This window comes from Carassius auratus, chromosome 3, assembly GCF_003368295.1.
Source record: "Carassius auratus strain Wakin chromosome 3, ASM336829v1, whole genome shotgun sequence".
Taxonomy (NCBI): domain Eukaryota; kingdom Metazoa; phylum Chordata; class Actinopteri; order Cypriniformes; family Cyprinidae; genus Carassius; species Carassius auratus.
Window position 1 is genome coordinate 18,009,462 of NC_039245.1, and position 20,436 is coordinate 18,029,897.

At 37.5% G+C, this 20,436-nt stretch overlaps 3 protein-coding genes and 1 pseudogene across 12 annotated transcripts in view; 2 read left to right on the forward strand and 2 right to left on the reverse strand.

The window, feature by feature from the left end:
• The window catches only part of LOC113049154 (dynamin-2-like), a 47,728-nt gene extending 41,876 nt beyond the window's left edge, over positions 1 to 5,852 (reverse strand). For 5 of the 9 annotated variants that reach the window (XM_026211297.1, XM_026211282.1, XM_026211252.1 and 2 more), the window contains exon 1: positions 5,356 to 5,811. In XM_026211297.1, coding sequence (XP_026067082.1) covers positions 5,356 to 5,516 — 161 coding nt within the window. In that variant the 5' untranslated portion in view covers positions 5,517 to 5,811. Of the gene's footprint in view, positions 1 to 5,355 lie in introns of all 9 variants that reach the window. The other 4 variants (XM_026211273.1, XM_026211233.1, XM_026211243.1 and 1 more) reach the window with 3 other exon arrangements.
• Positions 270 to 3,065, reverse strand: LOC113049188 (protein FAM186A). Its single transcript, XM_026211319.1, has one exon. The coding sequence runs from the start codon at positions 1,960 to 1,962 to the stop codon at positions 1,252 to 1,254; it is 711 nt and encodes a 236-aa protein (XP_026067104.1). The 5' UTR covers positions 1,963 to 3,065; the 3' UTR covers positions 270 to 1,251.
• A 778-nt stretch (positions 5,853 to 6,630) lies between the features above and the next one.
• On the forward strand, positions 6,631 to 10,381 carry LOC113054323 (queuine tRNA-ribosyltransferase catalytic subunit 1-like; annotated as a pseudogene).
• A 1,033-nt stretch (positions 10,382 to 11,414) lies between these two features.
• The window catches only part of LOC113049196 (potassium channel subfamily T member 2-like), a 58,057-nt gene continuing 49,035 nt past the window's right edge, over positions 11,415 to 20,436 (forward strand). For both annotated transcript variants that reach the window (XM_026211343.1, XM_026211350.1), the window contains exon 1: positions 11,415 to 11,916. In XM_026211343.1, the coding sequence (XP_026067128.1) occupies positions 11,828 to 11,916 (89 nt within the window). In that variant the 5' untranslated portion in view covers positions 11,415 to 11,827. The remainder of the gene's footprint in view (positions 11,917 to 20,436) is intronic.

Genomic DNA, 20,436 nt, shown 5'->3' on the forward strand with positions numbered 1-20,436 from the left:
ATAATGAATTTGTATCTCTGTCTTTGGTTGGGGATAATTCGCAATCATTACATTTCAGACAAATTTCTCTAATAAACCATTTGTGAGTCAGTCTAACAGATTCATTCAAAATTTGCTCAAAAGACTGATCGCTATATCTTGCAAAGAAGTTGCAAACACCAGAGTAATTTAGTTTTTTTTTTTTTTTTTTTTTTTTACTATAAAATCATATTTTAAACAAGTTTTATAACTTTTCCATGCTAAGAAAACCTTTTTAGAATTCGCTGATATTTCCAGGTTCTCAATGGCCATGTGAAACCTATATTTTCAGGACAGTTAGTGTGAATGGAAAGACTTTTAGGACATGTATCCTACACAGTCTTATGGGTGTGACATGCACATATCAAACAATGATTCATCTATGCAAAACATAAAGCCCTTTACTCACAGCTATCATAAAAGCACAACAGAGCTTGTTACAGCCACATGACTGCCAGAGATTATAGATGAAACTACTAGGTGACAATGATTACACAGAGTCATGTTGGTTTCACCAGATTAAAGCTCAACAAGCCTTTTTAAGGTCCCAATCAGAAAGAATGTGTTTTTTCAGGTTTGAAAACGAAAGGCACACCACACTACCTTTATCTGATTTACTTTTTTTTGTTATTTAGAAAAGAGCAGTACAGTGCATTTTGTTTTATGTAGCTAGGCAGCGGGTAACCTGCGACAGCCACCACAACCTCCATCTCTGCAGTCTCTGGACGTTCCAAGCAGCTGTAAACTTAAATCACCAACACAGGAGAAGGGTGTTCCATTCTCTCCATTCATTTGATTGGACAATGAAAAAAAAAAACATGAATGATGTTGGGCACTTTTCTGCACAAAGCGGATTTATTTTTTTTCAACTTCAGGCACTCAGAGTAGAGGGCTATATTGGGTTTGGGCTCAACACAAATCTCGCGGGAGATAACTTTTCGCGGGATATCCGCCGGGAACGGTGAGTTGTAGTAGAAATGCAGTCAACACAAGAAGTTGAGAAGAAAATTTAAGATACTGTTTACTTGACAAAAGGAAAGCAAGGCAAGTCAGACATCTGGAAACAATTCTCATTTGTCTCTGAAAAAAATGGTAAAGAGCGATTTCCCGTCCTCTCAAAATTCACACGTTTTATTTTGAGCATTCCCACATCTAGTGCGCCATCAGAGAGGGCTTTCAGTGCATATGGGTGGATCTTGGAAGAAAGATGCACAAGTCTGGGACTGCAGTCAGTCAGCAATATACTTTTCCTTCATTGCGGGAGCGGGCGGGAGTGGAACATATAGGTTCCGGGAGCGGGGTGGAGTGGAACACATAGGTTGAGGGAGCGGGCGAGAGTGGAACACATAGGTTGCGGGAGCAGGGTGGAATGGAACACATAGGTTGCGGGAGCGGGCGAGAGTGGAACACATAAGTTGCGGGAGCGGGCGAGAGTGGAACACATAGGTTGCGGGAGCAGGCGGGAGTGGAACATACAGTTTGCGGGAGTGGAACACATAGGTTGCGGGATCGGGCGGGAGTGGAACACATAGGTTGCGGGAGCGGGCGGGAGTGGAACACATAGGTTGCGGGAGCGGGCGAGAGGGGAACACATAGGTTGCGGGAGCGGGCGGGAGTGGAACACATAGGTTGCGTGTGCGGGCGGGAGTGGAACACATAGGTTGCGGGAGCGGGCGAGAGGGGAACACATAGGTTGCGGGAGCGGGCGGGAGTGGAACACATAGGTTGCGTGTGCGGGCGGGAGTGGAACACATAGGTTGCGGGAGCGGGCGAGAGGGGAACACATAGGTTGCGGGAGCGGGCGGGAGTGGAACACATAGGTTGCGTGTGCGGGCGGGAGTGGAACACATAGGTTGCGGGAGCGGGCGAGAGGGGAACACATAGGTTGCGGGAGCGGGCGGGAGTGGAACACATAGGTTGCGTGTGCGGGCGGGAGTGGAACATCTAGGTTGCAGGTGCGGGCGGGCCAGGTCATACATTCAGCCGGAGCGGCAGGTGCAGGTTTAAGAAAACAGTCCTGCACAGGGCTCTAATTCAGAGCGCTCTTATCAAAACACGAGGAGCCTGAAGTGCATAAACAGTGCCCAAAACATTGTTTTAATAAATAAATAAAAAAATTAAAAGAAGCCTCTCACTGCAAAAAAATGGGCAGCCATTTATGCAGTGGCTCAAGGGCACCCAAGTAGTGGTATTGCCATCCTGAGACTCGAACCCACAACCTTAGGGTTAGGACTAGAAGTCAAACTGTCTAATCACTAGGCCACGACTTCCCCTAAACTTCCCCTTCCTGTAAACTTCTACAGTGGTGAACGGAAACAACATACAGTATATACTTTTTGTGTTTCAATTTCTCCAATAGCAAAAAATAAATAAATAACATATGAAAAGGTATACTACACGTGATATTATGCAAATTATGGGCAATCAACTACAGCCGTAATACCTGAATAAAAATATAAAGATTTTCAAACATATTATTAATATATAGAGTTCTTGTGTTGACCCAGCTTTTATTCTGGAGTGCGCCAGCCTTTGAGTCCAGCGAAAAACGGCATCTTCCCGAGAACAACGCGCATATATGAGGAAGAGCGAGACTTTTGATAATTTGTGAGATAAACACGGTTTCATTTTTGTTTAAATTCATTTATGCCACATCTGTGTCTCCCTCCGGAGCTGCTGCTGGACTGTGGCACGTTTGAATAAGACTTTGCTGCATGCCAGACTGTATGTAACACAATGTAACATCACGTTAGAAAGTGAATGACGATTGGTCATTTTACTGACAGTCAGGTGCTGGCTTCCTATCTGAATGGCTTTTCTTAAAAAGGAAGCATAAAGCATGATATTATGATTATTTTTGAAAAACATCGGCCACACAGAAAGACTTATCGGCTGCGGCGATATATCGGTTGACCACTAATTGGTTAGATGAGAGAAAGCTTTCAAATTTCCTGTCACTACACTGCCATTTTCTGTAATTTAATTTCAAGGTAATAAAACACAAAGAATGGTGTTATTAATTAATATAATAGTTTCCAAAATGTATACTACAAAAAACATATTACAAATGTTTATAACTGTGGAAACGCATCATAAAAAGAACACATATGAAGCGTTCTAAGCTCCAAAATCCAAGTGTTATTCATAAACTATACAAAAAAATATATGGTTTATGTCTAATTTCTACTGTCTGTCAGAGCAGTTCCAGCGCTGATTGTTATTCCTGTAAATGGACAAACCTTGATATTCAATTCCAAGGTAATGTTGCTATGCATCCGTTGCCAGCAGGAAAAAAAAAAACTCTAGGGATGCTAATGCAGGATAATACCACTGAGAAAGGTTAAAAACTGTATCTTATATTGCAAGAATATTAGGCAAAACCTGCTTTTATAATGCGTTCTGCACTCAGCTAATCAATGGACCCAAAAAGCTTGACAGCATGTACTAATTACTGCATTTTTACCTGCACTGCAATTTCTGAAATGAAATTATCCCAAATTTCACCAATATATGTAATTCATCAAACAAGGCTATCAGTAGATTTCAGAATGACAAACAGGAGGAATTTTATTTGAATAATCTCAAAATAGATACAGGCCAGCGTATCAGTCTTTCATGACGAATCAGCTTCATTGATGATGAAAATGGATAGATGCATTCATAAGATCAGATGAACATCCTGGGAAATGAAACTACATTTCAGCCAATTACTCAGATTCATTTTTCTTCCTCTGCTAAACATCAAGACAAAATTAATTCAAGCTGGACCGGAGACAGAGCAGTCGCATAAAGAAGATTGATGAGGAAATGAATGCAGGAAGATGCAGGAAAATTGACAGAAACAAACATCTTCTGTCCAACTATGTCTTCCTCATGTTTCATGAGAGTCCTATCAGTGCTGGAGTCTGCTGTCTAACACAGGTGTGGCACTGACCTATGAATACTGCAAAACACACCCAAGGTCAAGTGGAGCAGGACGGGGGAATTCACTCACACCTCTATACATAATACTTCATTCAACTTATTTTCAGAAGATAAGTGCCTTTACGCAGTACTAAGGAGTGATCTGAAATTTGATCTGATTATAGATTTTTTTTTTTTAAGTGCACAGATATATAATTTATAATAAACGCTAAAATATTACATATAAAAATAAGAATTATACATTTTGATTAAATGGTGACTTTAAAATTACAATATATTTATATGTGATTCTACCGACTCCAAATTATTTAAGTAGAAAAAATTGAAGTGTATTACAATAATGTAAATATTTAAATGTAATAATTTTCAAAAGTAAACATTACCATGATACATTATAGTAATAATATATGCGGGCTATTTTAATAATGACTGGTTCAATGTTTTAGATTATTATTAGTAGTAGTAGTAGCAGTAGTTTTAATAACAATATTTCCCATTACTGCAAATTTGAAATTAATGTTTATATTTTATTCAAATGGAAAAATGTGTGATTGCACTGCCTCAAAATTATTTTTTAATTAATGGACATTTTTTTATAAATAATAATAATAATAATAATAATAATAATAATAATAATAATAATATAAAGAAATTAGTATCTAATTTCTGATGTTTTGGTAATTATAACTTGGGAGCAAATCTGCTTAATTGTCACAAAAATAAGCATCTATAAAAAATAAAAATAAATAAAGTGAACAAACAAATAAATACCGGGAGACTTTTTTTTAGGCAGTTACCATGGCACGGCAATCCTCGATGTCCGCTGGGGTAACGTTATCATGCAAATATCACGATACACGAATTTAGCAATCCTTCACATTATATATTAAACTACAATGTTTTTACCACACGAAACAATTACAAAAGGACTTTTATAAGGACATGTAACACAAAAAGCATGACGTCAACGTCCAGTGAAGTGTCAGTGAAGCAGGATACTTTAATTAGCTTTTTGAACGAGGAAATGACTTAAACGGCTTGAGCAAATCAAAAAAAAAAAAAGGTTTTGATTCCCCTATATGACATGATACAACTCCCAAGGACACTAGGACTATAACTTCATCTGTCTGTTTGTGTGCAGTGCACTGTGCCGCCAACTTCCCCATTTTACGTTCCTCTCTCACTTACACCCATTTCATTTCAATGAATGACGGCGAACGGCCGCTTACGTCAACTGCGTAACTCCCGTTTGTGAATGACAACCGAGTCAATCAATCGAGCAGCGAGCACAAAAACGCAGCTGGGACGTAACAAATGAGACGTTTGACTTCTTGTTAAGTTAGAGAAGCATAAATATAGCGAGCTGGGCTTTCCGCAGGCGTTCGAACTGAAATGAGTAATATAGTAACCAACCTGCCAACGAAATTTTCCAGCACTGAGCTTTTTCCGGCGCTCTGTCCTCCAACTACGGCTATCTGTGGCAGATCCAAGTTACAACTTTGGCCAATGGAACTGAAAGCATCTTGGAGTTTATTGATCAGGGGGATCAAATCCTCCATCCCCCGGTTGCCCATGGTTTCTGACCGTCTTTCAGCGCGCAGGAACGGGCTCGCGGCAGCAAGGCGCTCGGGTTACTTTCAAGTGCTCGATTTCCACTCTTCAAACACTTCCAGATCAGTCTGTCAAAGACAAATAACTCACAAAACACTCGCTGACAGGCAGGGGACCTGTATTACGGCGCATTCATTAAGATCCGTGTGCTGATCTAAGGATCAATCATACGTAAACTCACAAAACAAAACTTCTCGTTATCATCCGGTCAGGCGACATCCGACCTCCACCGGTGACGCGAGTCCCGCCTCCTGTCAACCGATGTCGTGAAATCCGATTGGTCCGACAGAACGCTTCCTGGTGTGTACTGTCTTTCGATTGGTTCGATTTTCGTCTCTGCCTCTAGCGACCGAGGACTGCTATTTGACAGCCCACGTGTCAATTTAGTTTCAATAAAAAAGACTTGGAAAGTAGAGACAACGTAGAATATATACAATAAAAACAACAATTCTAATTTTAATAAATTATGCATATTTACTGCAAGATAACACCACGAATGAATTTAACCTATTACAATTTTACAGATTTCTATCATGTTTTCTACGTATTGGAACATAGGCATTGTTTGGGTTCTCCAGTGTTTTATAATGCATATCGACTAGTAGAAGAAAGTGATATTTAAGCAGAATTCATGTAACATTAAACCTGTTTACAATGCATACACACTGATCTTGAGACTCTTGAGTATTGCTTTTGACGGGAAATCCGACTTATTTCCGCCAATCGGTTCTTTCTTAAACTTAGAACGATGTGTTTGTAAGAACCGATTCGCGGAAATGAGTCGGAAACAACCATTCAGTTGTTATTTTACTAAATAACTTGGTCCTTTATGTTCTAAAACGTTCATAATAAAGTACTGTGTTATATGCTGTTTATAACGTATATAAACAAATTATTATAAATATTATAATTATAAAATTATTAATTAAGTCAATTATGGCAGCCACGATTCAACTTATAAAGCAAACTAACAATTTCAAATACAAATGTCTGATACATTCAGATATAAATTTGAAATCTATAATTTGAATAAACTCCTTTATGAAAGAAATGAGTCGGAGATTCGAGAACCGATTGGACCGATTCAGACCGATTTGTGAATTGTTCAGTGCTGTGTTTATCACAGGGATCGTGAGATAAAGTTGATTGTAGAGGCCACTGATGGCAACGGATCTACGATCCACGAAGGCGATGCTATGATGATTTTGAAAGACGAAGTCCAGGGAGGTTTTGTACAAATTCATCCTGTTCATCAGAAAGATCCGACTCAAATGAACGATCACAAGTGAATCGGACATCGCTTTTCAAAATGGCTGCGCCCATACCCAACAGATCACAGGAGTATGAAGGCAGCATAGCCTCCGTAAAGGCTGTATCCTCTGCTGCTCCTCTCACTCTTCGTATCGTGGCGGAGTGTCCCGTGAGTAAAGCGAGAGCCTGCACTCTTACTCTCCCGCACTGCGCTGTCAGCACCCCGGTGTTCATGCCCGTGGGCACGCAGGGTACCCTGAAAGGCATCACTGTGGACCAGCTGGAAGATCTGGACTGTCAGATCTGTCTGGGAAACACGTATCATCTTGGCATGCGGCCGGTATGTGAGAAGAAATAGAGTGCTTAATCACAATCAATGCACTTTATATTTTAAACTTGTTTAACTGTTATTGTATGTGTTCTAACAGGGTCCCGACTAGTTAATAGAGAAAGACAATGGATTACACGGATTTATGAAGTGGAATAGAAATCTCTTAACGGTGATTATTATTATTATTTTCAAACTATTCCCAAACACCAGAAGAACTAGAACGAGATTTGTTTTGTTCACGTTATTCTAATGCATTGTGTTAGTTGAGCAGACTTGAAAAGTTATGCAAATGATTAGAGTCTCCTTTTGTTGAGAATATAATCAAGCCAGCATGAAACATCAGTCCGTTTGAATTTCTAATCGTGATTACGATTATAGATGCAACAATTACGTAATCGTTAATTGAGTCCACTCATGTTATTCTTTTATTCTGCTTGCTTATGATATGTTTTTTTCTTTCTACATGTTAGGGGTTTTCCATTTGTTTTAGTATAACATTATAATACCATTCATATTTTTACTTTTATTTAGCCTGACTTCGTCATACTCATATTCTAGGCAGAATATGACGAACTTCCCGTCCAAAAAAATGTTGTGGGTGGGGTTCGGGCTGGCACCCAGGCTAACTTTTATTATAATGTAAAGAAGAAACCAATCCGATGTATATTTGACGTTTGGGGTTTACTTTAGAAAAGCACTGAACGTTTTTAAGTTGGAGTGTTTTCAGCAAACATTAGTTTAAACATCATTCAATGTAAACTGTGATAATCGTAATTAATTATCGCAATTACATTTCAAGGGAATAATCGACAGTTATTATTTTTGTCATAAACCTGCAAAAAATTGCATTCTACTACTACTAAAAAATTAAATCTGTCTCAGCAGTTTCTATAAAATTATTATTTTTTTATTTATTTTTTTTATGTGATGACCCCAGTATTTCTAATATAATTATGACAAAGCTTGCTTGCTTTCATACTTTTTTACATTTTATTTTAATTAGCAGAAAATGAGTATTTATATTTTTAACGAATCACAATTAATTTTCAGTTCTGAATAGTAACTGTTTATATGTAATCTATATTACATAATCAAATTCCTAATAATTAAATGCTTGTGTTTAAATTATATTATGTCTTCAATGCTTATGATCAGACTAGTTACTTTTTTTTATAGATTACATGGTTCATTTTATTCACACATTATTTTTTTCCTAAAATATTTACTTGAAGCCCCTTGAGATTTTAGGTTAGTTTTGTAATAATTGAACAACTGGTTGGTTGTTTTAATATATTAATAAGAATTGATTTCTTTGAGTACTTCTAAATCATCCTTCAGCCCCTCTTCAAGTTTCCTGAAGCCCACTGGTTGAAAACCACTTCTGATTACTTTTATGAGTGGATGATTTTGTCTTGCTCATCAAAGTCCACAATTTCTGTGTTTCACCTGTGTTTTTTTTTTTTATAGGACAGTGGCGGGTTTCAGATGGTGTCTCTAGTGGAGCTGTCTGAGGTGACGGAGGAGGGTGTCACCTTCCATTCCCCTTATGATGGAAAGGAAATCCTGCTCACTCCTGAGCAGTCCATCGCCATAGAGAACATCCTGGGTATGAATGATGTTACTGATCATCATGTCTTCACCAGAACATTCATTAAATGCATATTGAATCTCTGTGAAAGGGCCGCGGGTGGAGGAGGCCATGCACCGCTCTGTGCGCTGGCTGGACCGCTGCATCGCAGCCAATAAGAATCCAGATCGACTTCTCCATTATTCAAGGGGGACTGGATGCCAAACTGCACAAGGCCTGTTTAGATGGTAAGCGCTGAGTGACTGGACATCAAAAGTGTGTCTGTTATGATATGAAAAATTATTACAATTTAAAGTACCTTTTTGATTTTTTATTATGTGCTGTTATGTAAAGCTGAAATTAGCCCTGCTTATGCCTGTCAGGATAAACCTACAAGAGATTTTGCATAAAACCAGTGATGCTTTTTGTAATCCTGTATTTTGCCTGTATTTTTAATGAGGCTGTGATTGTTTCAGAGATTTGGCTCAGCTTTAGTTCCCTGGGGATCTCTGCAGCTCAAACAGAAGCAGTATGCTAAAGACTTCCAGCCGATTGATCCTGACTGCCGGTGTCCCACCTGCAGGAGGTACATCTGGCTGAACTGATGGTTCAGTATGCTGATGTTCAGCTGCCTGCTGTGCTTAAAAGAATAATTCACTCCCAAAAAAAATCATATGTTGCCATTTGCTCACCCAACAAGGGATCTTGATTAAAAAATGTACCTTATCTCATCTTGATGTCTAAGCCAAAAGATGATCGTGATTCGTTTTTCTTTGTTTTGACATTGACAGACACAGTCGGGCTTACCTTCACGCTCTGTTTAAGAGTGACACCGCAGCCATGCATCACGTCACCATCCATAACATCTCTTAGCAGGTAATTATCAACTATGTGTTTGAATACAGTGTATAGTGTTGTTGTTGTCACTTAATCTCCTCCTGTCCTGGCCGTATCGTTCCTCAGCTCGCCCTCATGCGGTCAGTGCGTCAGAGCATCATAGAGCAGAGGTTTCCTGCGTTTGTGAAAGCGTTCATGAAGAGGATGTTCTCGTCCAGGGAGCAGTACCCCAGCTGGGCTGTAGAGGCTCTGCAAGCAGTGAACATCTGTGTCTGCTGAGCATCCTACATGAGGAAGATGCTGAAGACTGCTTTTTAAAAGAAGAAAAAGACTTGCTATTTTTTAATGGATTTTTTTATGGTGTTTTGATTTTAGATACTGACATTTTTAACATATAATATGTGAAAAATTCCATTTTGTAAATAAAAAAATATATTGACATTTGATTCGTATTTGATCAGAGTAATGTGATATGGCAATGTCTAAGCAATCTTTTTCCATATATAGGATTTTCTGTCTTCATTTTGAATAGCATATCTGTATTTTTCAACATTTATTCAGAATTTATAATTTATAAAAAAATGTTATTGTGGCTTTATCTTTTAAGATAATGCCAAGAGGCATGTTAAAATGAACTTCTAAGATCATTTAATTCTTCGTCATTTAGTATACCAATTTGTTCAACCATGAACATCATGTCTCATGCTCACCAAATTTGCTTTTATTCGGTCAAAAATACAGTAAAAACAGTAATATTGTGAAATATTATTACAATTTAAATGAACTGCTTTCTATTTGAATATTCTTTACAATTCTATTTATTCCAGTGATGCAAAACTGAATTTTCAGCATCATTCCTCCAGTCTTCAGTGTCACATGTTCCTTCAGAAATCATTCTAATATGCTGGTTTGCTGCTTGACAAACATTTCTTATTATTATCAGGTGGAACCATTTGCACTACTTCTGTAAAAAAAAAAAAAAAATTCTTCAAAATGTTAAAATATAACGTTCAGAAGAACAGCATTAAAATATAAATATTTTGTAATGTAAGTTTACTTTCTGTCACTTTTGATCAATTTAATGCATCATTACTGATTAAAAGTATTAATTTCTTTCAAATTTTTTTTAATAATAAATAAAAATCTTAATCCCCAAACTTTTGAATGGTGGTTTATAAGTGTGCCATGTTATTATCTGATAACATCGCTGTAGCTGTTACCTGGATGTTCTTTTGTGTTGTTTAGTAGCATTCTGCAGCATTAAAGCATCGATGAGAATCACTCTAACGCCACAACTGAACAGATGTGCCTGTGGAAAAAAAAAAAAACAATCGAAACCTTTAAAGGTTGAAATTGAGCGCACAGTATATGAAACCTTTCAGGAGCTGAACACGATAGATTTACTGAGCTTCCCCCGCAGGCGGCCGCTAGGGGGCAGAGCGCTGGAGATCTCGCTGTATTACTGAAGGCTGGGTTCTGTGCCAGGGTTAAAATCGAATGTGACAACACAATTAATTTGACTCCGGCGTGGAAATTTCACTTCTTTGATTTTGATTAAAATATTATGCTAACTGCATATGAATGCAGATAACGCATGTCAAACACCGCAACAGGTGTCTCCCTTTACTTTCTTCGCATTTCACGCTGCTTATTTGCAAACCCATCACATTCTCCAGTTAGAGTGTGAAATTCACTGCACTATATTTGGTAAAGCTAATGTCTTGTGAAATTGATAATTTACAGCAGTGATGTAGATGGGGGTTCTCGCCTACTTTAAGGCTTTTTGATTGACACTTTAGTTTTGATTGACAAAAAAAAGAAAAAAAAAAAGTGCGTGCGTGGACTTATCCCCATCTGCGTTTTCCAGCAATGCAGCAGACGAAATTACTGCAAGCGGGTTGCAAGTAGATGGATTATTACAAAAAAAAAAAAAAAAACTTGCCCATCCCTCAAAATAGCACATGCCTCAATCAATACAGGACAATGGTGAAATAATGCACTGCAGCAATAACTGGCAACTGTTACAGCTGCTGTGAAAGCGCTTGTGTCAGCAGTGGAGCAGGATGTCCATGCGGGCGCTGCGTCTGCTGTCAGTGCACGGAGAGCTCGGGGAGGCACCAGTTGCTCAGTCGCTGCTGTGACAGTGGATCTAGACCCGTGTCTCCCGTTCCTGAGTGATGACAACACTTTATATATCTGCGCGACCTGAAACAATCGCGGCGGAGGGATAAGTGAGGCCGAAGGCGTTTGTGTTTCCACCCCGCGTTGATTTGTGCGCTCTGCTGACTATGGTGGAGCTGGAGAAGGAGGTTCTGCCGCTGCCGCCGCGCTACCGGTTCCGAGACCTGTTGCTCGGGGATTGGCAGATGGACGACAGGTAGAGCAACTTCAGCTCCTCGGCTTATGTTTACATAAGTGCTTTATCAACGACACACGCTTATTGTTTTAATAACTACATAGGAGCACTGCAAAGAGAATTTCATCAGTGTGCGTATCAGCAATATTAGTGTGAGCATTAGTAATAGCCATGTTATTAGCATAATAGTGCGTAGAATGAGCATACAGTAAGTATTCCAATTTGCATTAAAATTGCTATAGTATATTAGTATAGGAGCATTAGTAACCTACATGCTATTATATCTATATTATATTTGACTATTTGACGTCTGCATTTACATTTGCAAGACGTAGCTCTTTTTTTAGAGAGTTTACTCATCTGCAATACGTCTATAGGACGTTTCTTATCAGATGTCAAATGGACGTTTAGAAGTTGTCTTTAAAATGTTTATGATTTCAAAATGAACGTAAAGCTGATATTTTAGAGATGTCTTATCAGATGTTTGTACACAGCAGATGCTTCCAGATGAAGCGATCTTTAACAGACATCTTGCAGACGCACCAACAGCTATCGGTATTGGTCATGCTGTTATTAGTTTTAGTAAAATCATTAGTATTAAAATGAGCATTAGTAGCTATTAATAGTGTTTGTTAGTATGCATGTGAGAATTAGCAAGAGTATGCATTGTAAACTCCCTGATAGCACATGCACATCACGCAGACGGCTATTTGACATCTGCAAGACATATTTTTAGTGCTTGGTCATCTGCAATAAATCTATAGGACGTTTCCTATCAGATTTCAACTAGACGTTTAGAAGATGTCTTTAAGATGTTTATGATTTAGACTGTATGTAAAACTGACATCTTAGAGATGTCTATCAGATGTTTGTACACAGCAGATGCTTCCAGATTAAGTGATCTTTAACAGACATCTTGCAGACGTACCGGCGCTATCTTGGTTCTGGTTCTGTCTTAAAGCTTATTAAGCATTATGATGCCCGCAAATGCAGTCCACTGTAAAATGTTTTTTTTTTTTTTTTTTTTTATATAAAAAGTGTTTATCCTGCCTTACGTAGGTGTTTTATGCAATCTGGTCATATTTTGACTTCAACTGCCTTTTTACAGACAGCTGAAGCTGTGTTATTGTTAGCATTAGTATGAGCATACACTAAGTATTCCAATGTACATTGGAAATCGCAATAGTATTTTGTATAGCGACAGTATTTTGTCAGTATTAGTATATTATAGTATACTATACTATAATATACACATCAGTAAGATGATGGTATTGGTCTATCATTAGTGGCGATTGGTCTTTAGTATTAGAATGAGCACAGGGGCATCGGACTGGGGGTAAAACCAGTACTGATTACCAGGGCCCCAAAGGAAGAGAGGGCCCTTGAAAAGTCTGGAATATATTTTATTTTACCTGCATATTTTCATGGGGGGGTGGGGATGGGGGGCATCAGGAATGACTATGGATAGGGCCCGGGATCTTGTGTAACGCCCCTGAATGAGCATCAGTAGCTACTAGTGTTATTAAGATTATTACTAGACTATAGTACAAGTGTTAGGATCATTGTGAGCATTATTATGATTCTGGCTGTGTCTTAAAACTTAGGCATCTTGTGACGCCCACAAATAGTGTCTATTTAGGCAGCACACTAGGTTTTGTACACAGTCTGTGTTTATCCTGTCTTGTGTTGTTGTTTTATGCAGTATGGTCACACTTTGATCTCTTTGACTTAAACAGATCTTTTTACAGACATTATTAATATTAATAAATGCCGGCGTATTAGTGTTATATTGAGTAAGAGTGGGTATCAGTAAGCTGTTAGTTTAGTATGAACATATAGTAAGTATTCCATTGCATTCCATTATTCCATGTTAGTATGGACATTGGTTTTTACAATTAAATTTTTTTAAGGTAAATAATACATTTCAATGTACATTTTGAAAATTATAATGTTTTATGCATAAACCCTGCTAGTATACATTTATATGAGCATTTATTAGTATTGGTATCTGTGTGATTAGTAAACTGTTACCGTATGACAGTGTGCATTAGTATTTTACCTTTTTGGCTGTCTTAAAACTATTTGTGATGCCCACAAATGCTGTCCAGCTAGGGAGCACACTACTCTATGTTTTAAGACTGTATCTGTTTCTCTGTTTATCACGTTTTGCATAGTTGTTTTATGCAATCTGGTCATATTCTTATCTCTTTGATTCCAACAGTTATTTTATAGACAACAAAAGATGAACTGACAAGTATAGGGTTTGTGCATGCTTGTTTTATATCAAATATCTCATATGTTGATGTTTCTATAAATTTAGATGGTGTTACTGTCTGTCTGTTTTTCCTGGCATTCACATCTCCTGCTGAAAGCTACATTTGTAACTGATCATTTGAAAGAGTATTCAATGTTTTCTTTAATGACATTAACTGTGATTTAGTAGTAGGCTTATATTGTGAGTGCCGCAGCACCTGAATGTACACATGAGCTAAACATGCCATTTAGCCACGGTGGAAAATAAAATCTGCATTTTATGCTTGACACTCCGTTGCTAGGTGAGGACTGTGGACCAAAACACTTTAGTCCTTTAGAAAGATAAGAATGAGTTTTATCCCTCGCTTCTGGTCTTCCTGAGTGGGCGTTTAAAATGCACTAATTGGCGAGCGCTCATTCGTAAGGGTGTTAAAAGTAGGGGACATGTCTTCGTAAATGGTGCGACTACTTCAGGTGATAATTCCTCCAATGAAACAGCCTCCATTTGACAGTTTCAAAGGGATCTCATTACCGAAATCATATCTAATCATTCTCACCTACTGGGGATTGATTATACTATTTGCCTATCAGAGAGTGTGAGGGGGTGGTGAACGCCGTCGTTTCTCTCTCTCCCTGTGGATGCGTTTTGTAGTACAGCCGATAAAGACAGAGAAGCTTGTTTCCTGTACAGACAACCCACTGAACACTGCCACTGAATAAAGCTTACAATCCAATTCTGTGTGTGTGTGTGTGTGTCTGTGTGTGTGTGTGTAAATGTGTGTAAAACATTAACCTGCTCAACCAGGCTCCCTGAGGACTTCACATAAGAACGTCTGGCTCCTTCGGCCCTGAATTAAACAGGAAGACCTCGGAAAGGCAAAGTCCAAGTTGTCAAATCGCTTTATCCCAATTTAAGTAGAATGTTGGCATTAAAGGAATCCAAATTCTGTCAATATTTAAAGTCTCTCCAAACTTATATGCTCTTATTTTTCCGTGCATCATGAAAGGAGACTTTTTGAAGAATCTGCACTTTTTCATCTGACGACGAGTAGTCCATATGACTTGTGTACTATATTTCAGTATGTCATCTGAATTCATATGTTAGTTTTGTGTGAGAATGAGAAACATAAAAAAAATTACATTATTGTTCCCTAAAACTCTATAGCTTCTGCTATCAAACAAATATGGAGTTGTTAGACATGTCTGGTAATGAGGCATGCGAGAACCAATAATATTAGTTTGGAATTATATCAGGGTGAGTAAATAATAAAAATTTTGTTCATTGGTTAAACTATTTATTTAGACAACTTTTGGCCCCAGTAGTTGTGGTTGAAGCCCAGCACATGAAGTATGTCTGTGTATCTATTTGAAAGCAAAAGTGATGCTTTTGGGGTTTATCTTCATTTGTATATATATATATATATATATATATATACATACATACATACATACATACATACATACATACATACATACATATATATATATATATATATATATATATATATATATATATATATACTGCCATTTAAATGTGGGATCAGTAAGACTTGTAATGTGTTTTAAGGAAGTCTCTTCTGCTCATCAAGGCTGCATTTATTCATTCAAATATTCAGAAAAGAAACTGTAATCTGGCAAAATTATTACAATATAAAATAATAGCTTCTATTTTAATATCCTTTAAATATAATTTCTTTCTGTGATGCAAAGCTGAATTTCCATCAGTCATTACTCCAAGTAGTTTAATGCTGTGAATAACATCAGTTTGCATTAATGACCCATCAGCCTGCACCATCTAGAGTTTCATGACAGAACTTGGTATTTATTTTGTGTGATATCAGAGAAGATATTTTGAAGAATGTTAGGGTTCCAAACAACTACAGTGACTTTGTTCATGAGGGTGAATAAATTATCATATATATTTTTTAATTAAGGTATTTTGAAGAATGTTAATATAACCAAATAGTTTTTTGATCCCCATTGACTTCCATAATATATTTTTCTCTAATGTGTAATTCAATGACTACGAACAGCTGTTTGGTTGCAAACGATTTGTTCGCGATCCGGACATCACTAGACGAGACAAAACCAATCAAACCTATTACAAACGAGGGATTTGTCGCATACAGTGGGACATAATTACTGATTATAATGACTTAAACTGTCTTTTTACACATTAGGTTGTGTATCACTCTGCGTAAACATAAAACCATTATGATGAGTGGGGTGGGACAGAGAAACGTGGGAACAGAGTGAGGCCATTAGAGTAACTGATAATGAGCTACACCTGCACCACTCACCGGTCTCGAGTCCCAAGGAGGAGCTCCAGAAGGATAAAATGAGGAGTAACGACAGTGAAAGAAGACAGAGGACCAGACCTGGACCTTATTTTGTGTTTTGGTTTGGTTTGTGCGCTACAGTCATCTGCAAGGGCCTGTCGTGCTGTCGTGCTGTTTATTGTTTATTTTATTATTAAAGTTTTGATTAAATGTTCATTAAAGGTTCCTGCTTCCTTCCTGTGACTACAAACTGAGTTACAACCATGTCTGCATTTGTTATCGGAGAAACAACAAGCCTACTTTACACTGCTAAAAATTCGCGTTTGAATCATTATTGACAAATATTTTAAATATAAAAAACTAACGTTACTTACAGGCTGTGAGTCAGAAGCGCCAGACTTTCCTTGCAAATTTGGAACTGCCCCACTTTATAGAAACAGCCTTTGTGCCACATATGCATTGTATGCTCTTTGGATTTGAGACTTTAGTCTTTGCAACTTTGCAGATCTTCTTTATGCACCAAGAGCTTGTAACACTCCAAAGAGAAAGAAAAAATTTAAAACGCATCATATGACCCCTTAAAAAAAAAAGTTTGTTCAAGCTACTTTTTTACATTTGTTAGAAGAACTTTTGTAGCTATTTAACAAATACCAGTGACAACACAACATCCCATTGGCTGTCTGATAGGAAATGGAGCATTGCCACCAACGTCAGGCTGTATTTACTCTTCTGAAAGTGGCAGAAGGTACAGCGACTTTAGGGAAAAGCAAGTATCTATTTGAGGGAAATACCTGACAAACATTGTGTCAGAGGCACTTGATAAGGTTTGAGCAGAAGGCATTAAGTTCTGAAGAATGAAGTGCGGGAGAAAGCAGAGCAGCGATTAATAGTGACAGACAGGTTAATTCAGCGGCCAACACAGCCAAAGCTTGTCCTACATGTCTCACACCTCTCACTTCTATTAATCTCCCACACAAGTCTCTGGTGCACACACGTGAATACACGTATGCCTACGTGTTTACATGCAACAACACACTGCCAGCCACTTCTATCCTCTTGATTCCTTCTAAAATCTCACTTGTGTTTTGAACTGTTTCCTCTGCTGTGTTCTCATTTCCTGAACTCTGCGTCTGTTTGTTCAGAGTACTTGAGTGGCTCTTCACATAACGATAAAGCCAACCCCCTTACCTGACCAAAAATATATTTTTCACCCCCAACATCACAGGCTCACGTCTTCTGAGCTGTGGTTGTACTAGAAAATGAATCAGCAATTTCCTCTAAAACATGTCAGTAAAATCGAAAGTGTGTTGGTTTGAAAATAAGAAATATATAAAATAAATATTTCAGAAGATAAACAAAACCGTGGCTTTAATGGCTTAGTAATTTGAGCATAATTAGCATAATACTTGACTAAAAGCACATTTGTTTTCTTTATGGCAACATGTGAGTTTCCATGATTTGGGCAACAGACACAGGAACTAGGCCTTGCAGACAGGCTCTTCTCCTCCACACTCTTAAAAATAAAGGTTCTTCAATGGCTTTGGAAGTTCTATAAAGGAACTTTAACATCCATGGAGGCTTTCTATTAGACAAAAGTTTCTTTATATTGGATAAGGTTCATAAAATGCTCTTCACACTATGAAAAAAAAAATAGTTATTTTGGGAACTGTTCAATGAAAGATTATGTAGGTAACCCAAAATGGTTCTTCTATAGCATTTCTGAGAAAACCCTTTTGGAAACTTTACTTTTAAGAGTGCAGCAGTATGGAAAACCAGTATTAGTGTCTAGAGATCTAATTTACTGTATTATTGTTTTTATTTTTATTTTTCTGAGGTCTAAATAATGTTGATCGAGCAAAACACTTTTCAAAATCCATTTAACTTTAAAAAATGTCAATGAAAAAATGTAGGATGGCACAACTTTTATTGGTTGAGGAGCATTCAATGTCAGCATTTGATGGCTTCTGAAAATGGAAAATTATATAAAATATGAAAAGCATTCAAATTATAAAAAAAAAAAAAAAAACTCACGGTGATTCCAAATGTTACACTGCACACCCCAACAGTGGGGGCAGTTTTAGGGTCAGTGGATATTCAAAGCTTAGCAAAGACATATGTGGACATGTATGGGACCATTGTTTTTATGAAATATTAGAATATTATTTCATAGTTAAACTCTTTAAAATTCATTTTATGTCAGCAAGAAGTAATTTTAATGAGTAGATGAAATATTTCAATATGTAGACAGTATTTGAAGTCATGACCCAGGAAGGTTGGTCTAAAGGTTAAATTTATTTGATCAAAAATACTATTATTATTTTTTTTTATATAATGTAGATTTTTGCTGCACAAGAAACATTTCAATTCATTCGATAGGGAAAAGTATTCATAAAAAATAGTTTCTCTATAGATAAATTATTTCATCATTTATGCATGAAGTGTATCTTATGCTTATTAGTGTATTATGTTGTTAGCTTAGCAACAGGCTAACACCAAACTCTATCAAAATCAAGAGAGGCTTCACATAAGGTTTCATATTTTGCAGACCTTAAAGTTGACTACAGCTGTATTGAGTAAATTCTTTAGAAAAGTAGCTTATAGAAAAAGCTACAGTACATTATGAAAACTGAAAGCACAACTACACTACTGAAAATATAGCAGTTTCTTACTCACTCTAGGGTGTAAGAAAATAATCCAAACATAATATTCTTTAGTGAACTGTCCTTTTTTGTATTCACCTTGCCTTGATCAGACAGTGTCCAGTAAATAATTGGAGGCCCAAATTAAACTGGCTCACCAGTCTATTAAACTAAGAGCATTTCTGTTCCTGACAATAACCCATGACTCAGAAATATTACGTGACCAGCTATAGAATTTCAGATCTGGTGTGGGTCGATACTATGCTTTTCACAGTGAAAGGAACAGTCTGGCCTTTTGCTTTGATCTGGACTTAAAATAAAGCTTCAGGCATTAAGATTTAGAGAGAACGTGAATATCGCTCTTTATCTTTGATTTCCCCCGAAGTCAGGCCCTTGCAGAAACATCATCCAATCACATATAAAATCAACATCTCTGGCCTCAGAGGAATGTGTTGCGTTGCACACACACTCCATCCATCAAGCTCAGTCACACACCTTTTTGCAGAACGTGCTTCACTAGTGGCGCCGTTGGTCTAAACCGGTAGATTGGGACTGTAGTGGCCCACAGCTCAGCAATGATGGAACACGGCTCAGCATTATCATACAAATAACAGCCTTCAGTCTTTCAGGCCAAATCTTTTATTGACGTCGCCACTGTGACTCCCACATCACAGACTTCCCCCCGCAGCCCCATTATTCCTCTTTAAGCTCCTTGTCTAGCATCAACCTTGATAAAATAGCTTATACAGCTCAGAGGTGGGAAATCTCTGGATTAGTTCCACAAGTCACTTGTTGTGTGTCGCAGTCTGAAAACACTACAAGTGAAACTGAAATTGAAACGTATCGTTAGGTGAAATGGCCAAAAACAGAAAATAAATACATCAGTTTACAGTATTTATTATAGTTTTATACATTTGTTTTGCCAACAGAATCGCTAAGTAGATTTTAACGAAAATCAAAATAAACTGTTCTAAAACAGATATAGCGTAGTCTATTATCCGTCAAAATGCAGATTCGTCATGTGCCAACTTCTTACGAAAATTAAAACTAAAATTGGGAAAGCCTATTAGTAAGTTTGATTTTATTTATTCATTTACTTATATTAAAATAACTGCATTATGTGCCTATTTACTTTTGAGTTGAAAACTATTAATTAACAAATATTCAGTAAAATATTTCAATCATAAGGCAATCCTGTGACTGTCACCACATCCTGCCCTTCCGATCTGTATATTTTGGTTGAATTTCGCCTTTAATATGATGTTAATTCGAGTGCGGGTCTAATTAACTTGGACTGTAATAAACCTCAGAGCCTCGAGCTTGTCGGTGAGTGATAGTATCATGACTGAAGCTCCCAGCCTCAGACTTAT

Bases quoted from the DNA above. Each gene is read 5' to 3' on its own strand.
- LOC113049188 (XM_026211319.1), bottom strand. From the start codon at position 1,962: ATGTTCCACTCCCGCCCGCACACGCAACCTATGTGTTCCACTCCCGCC.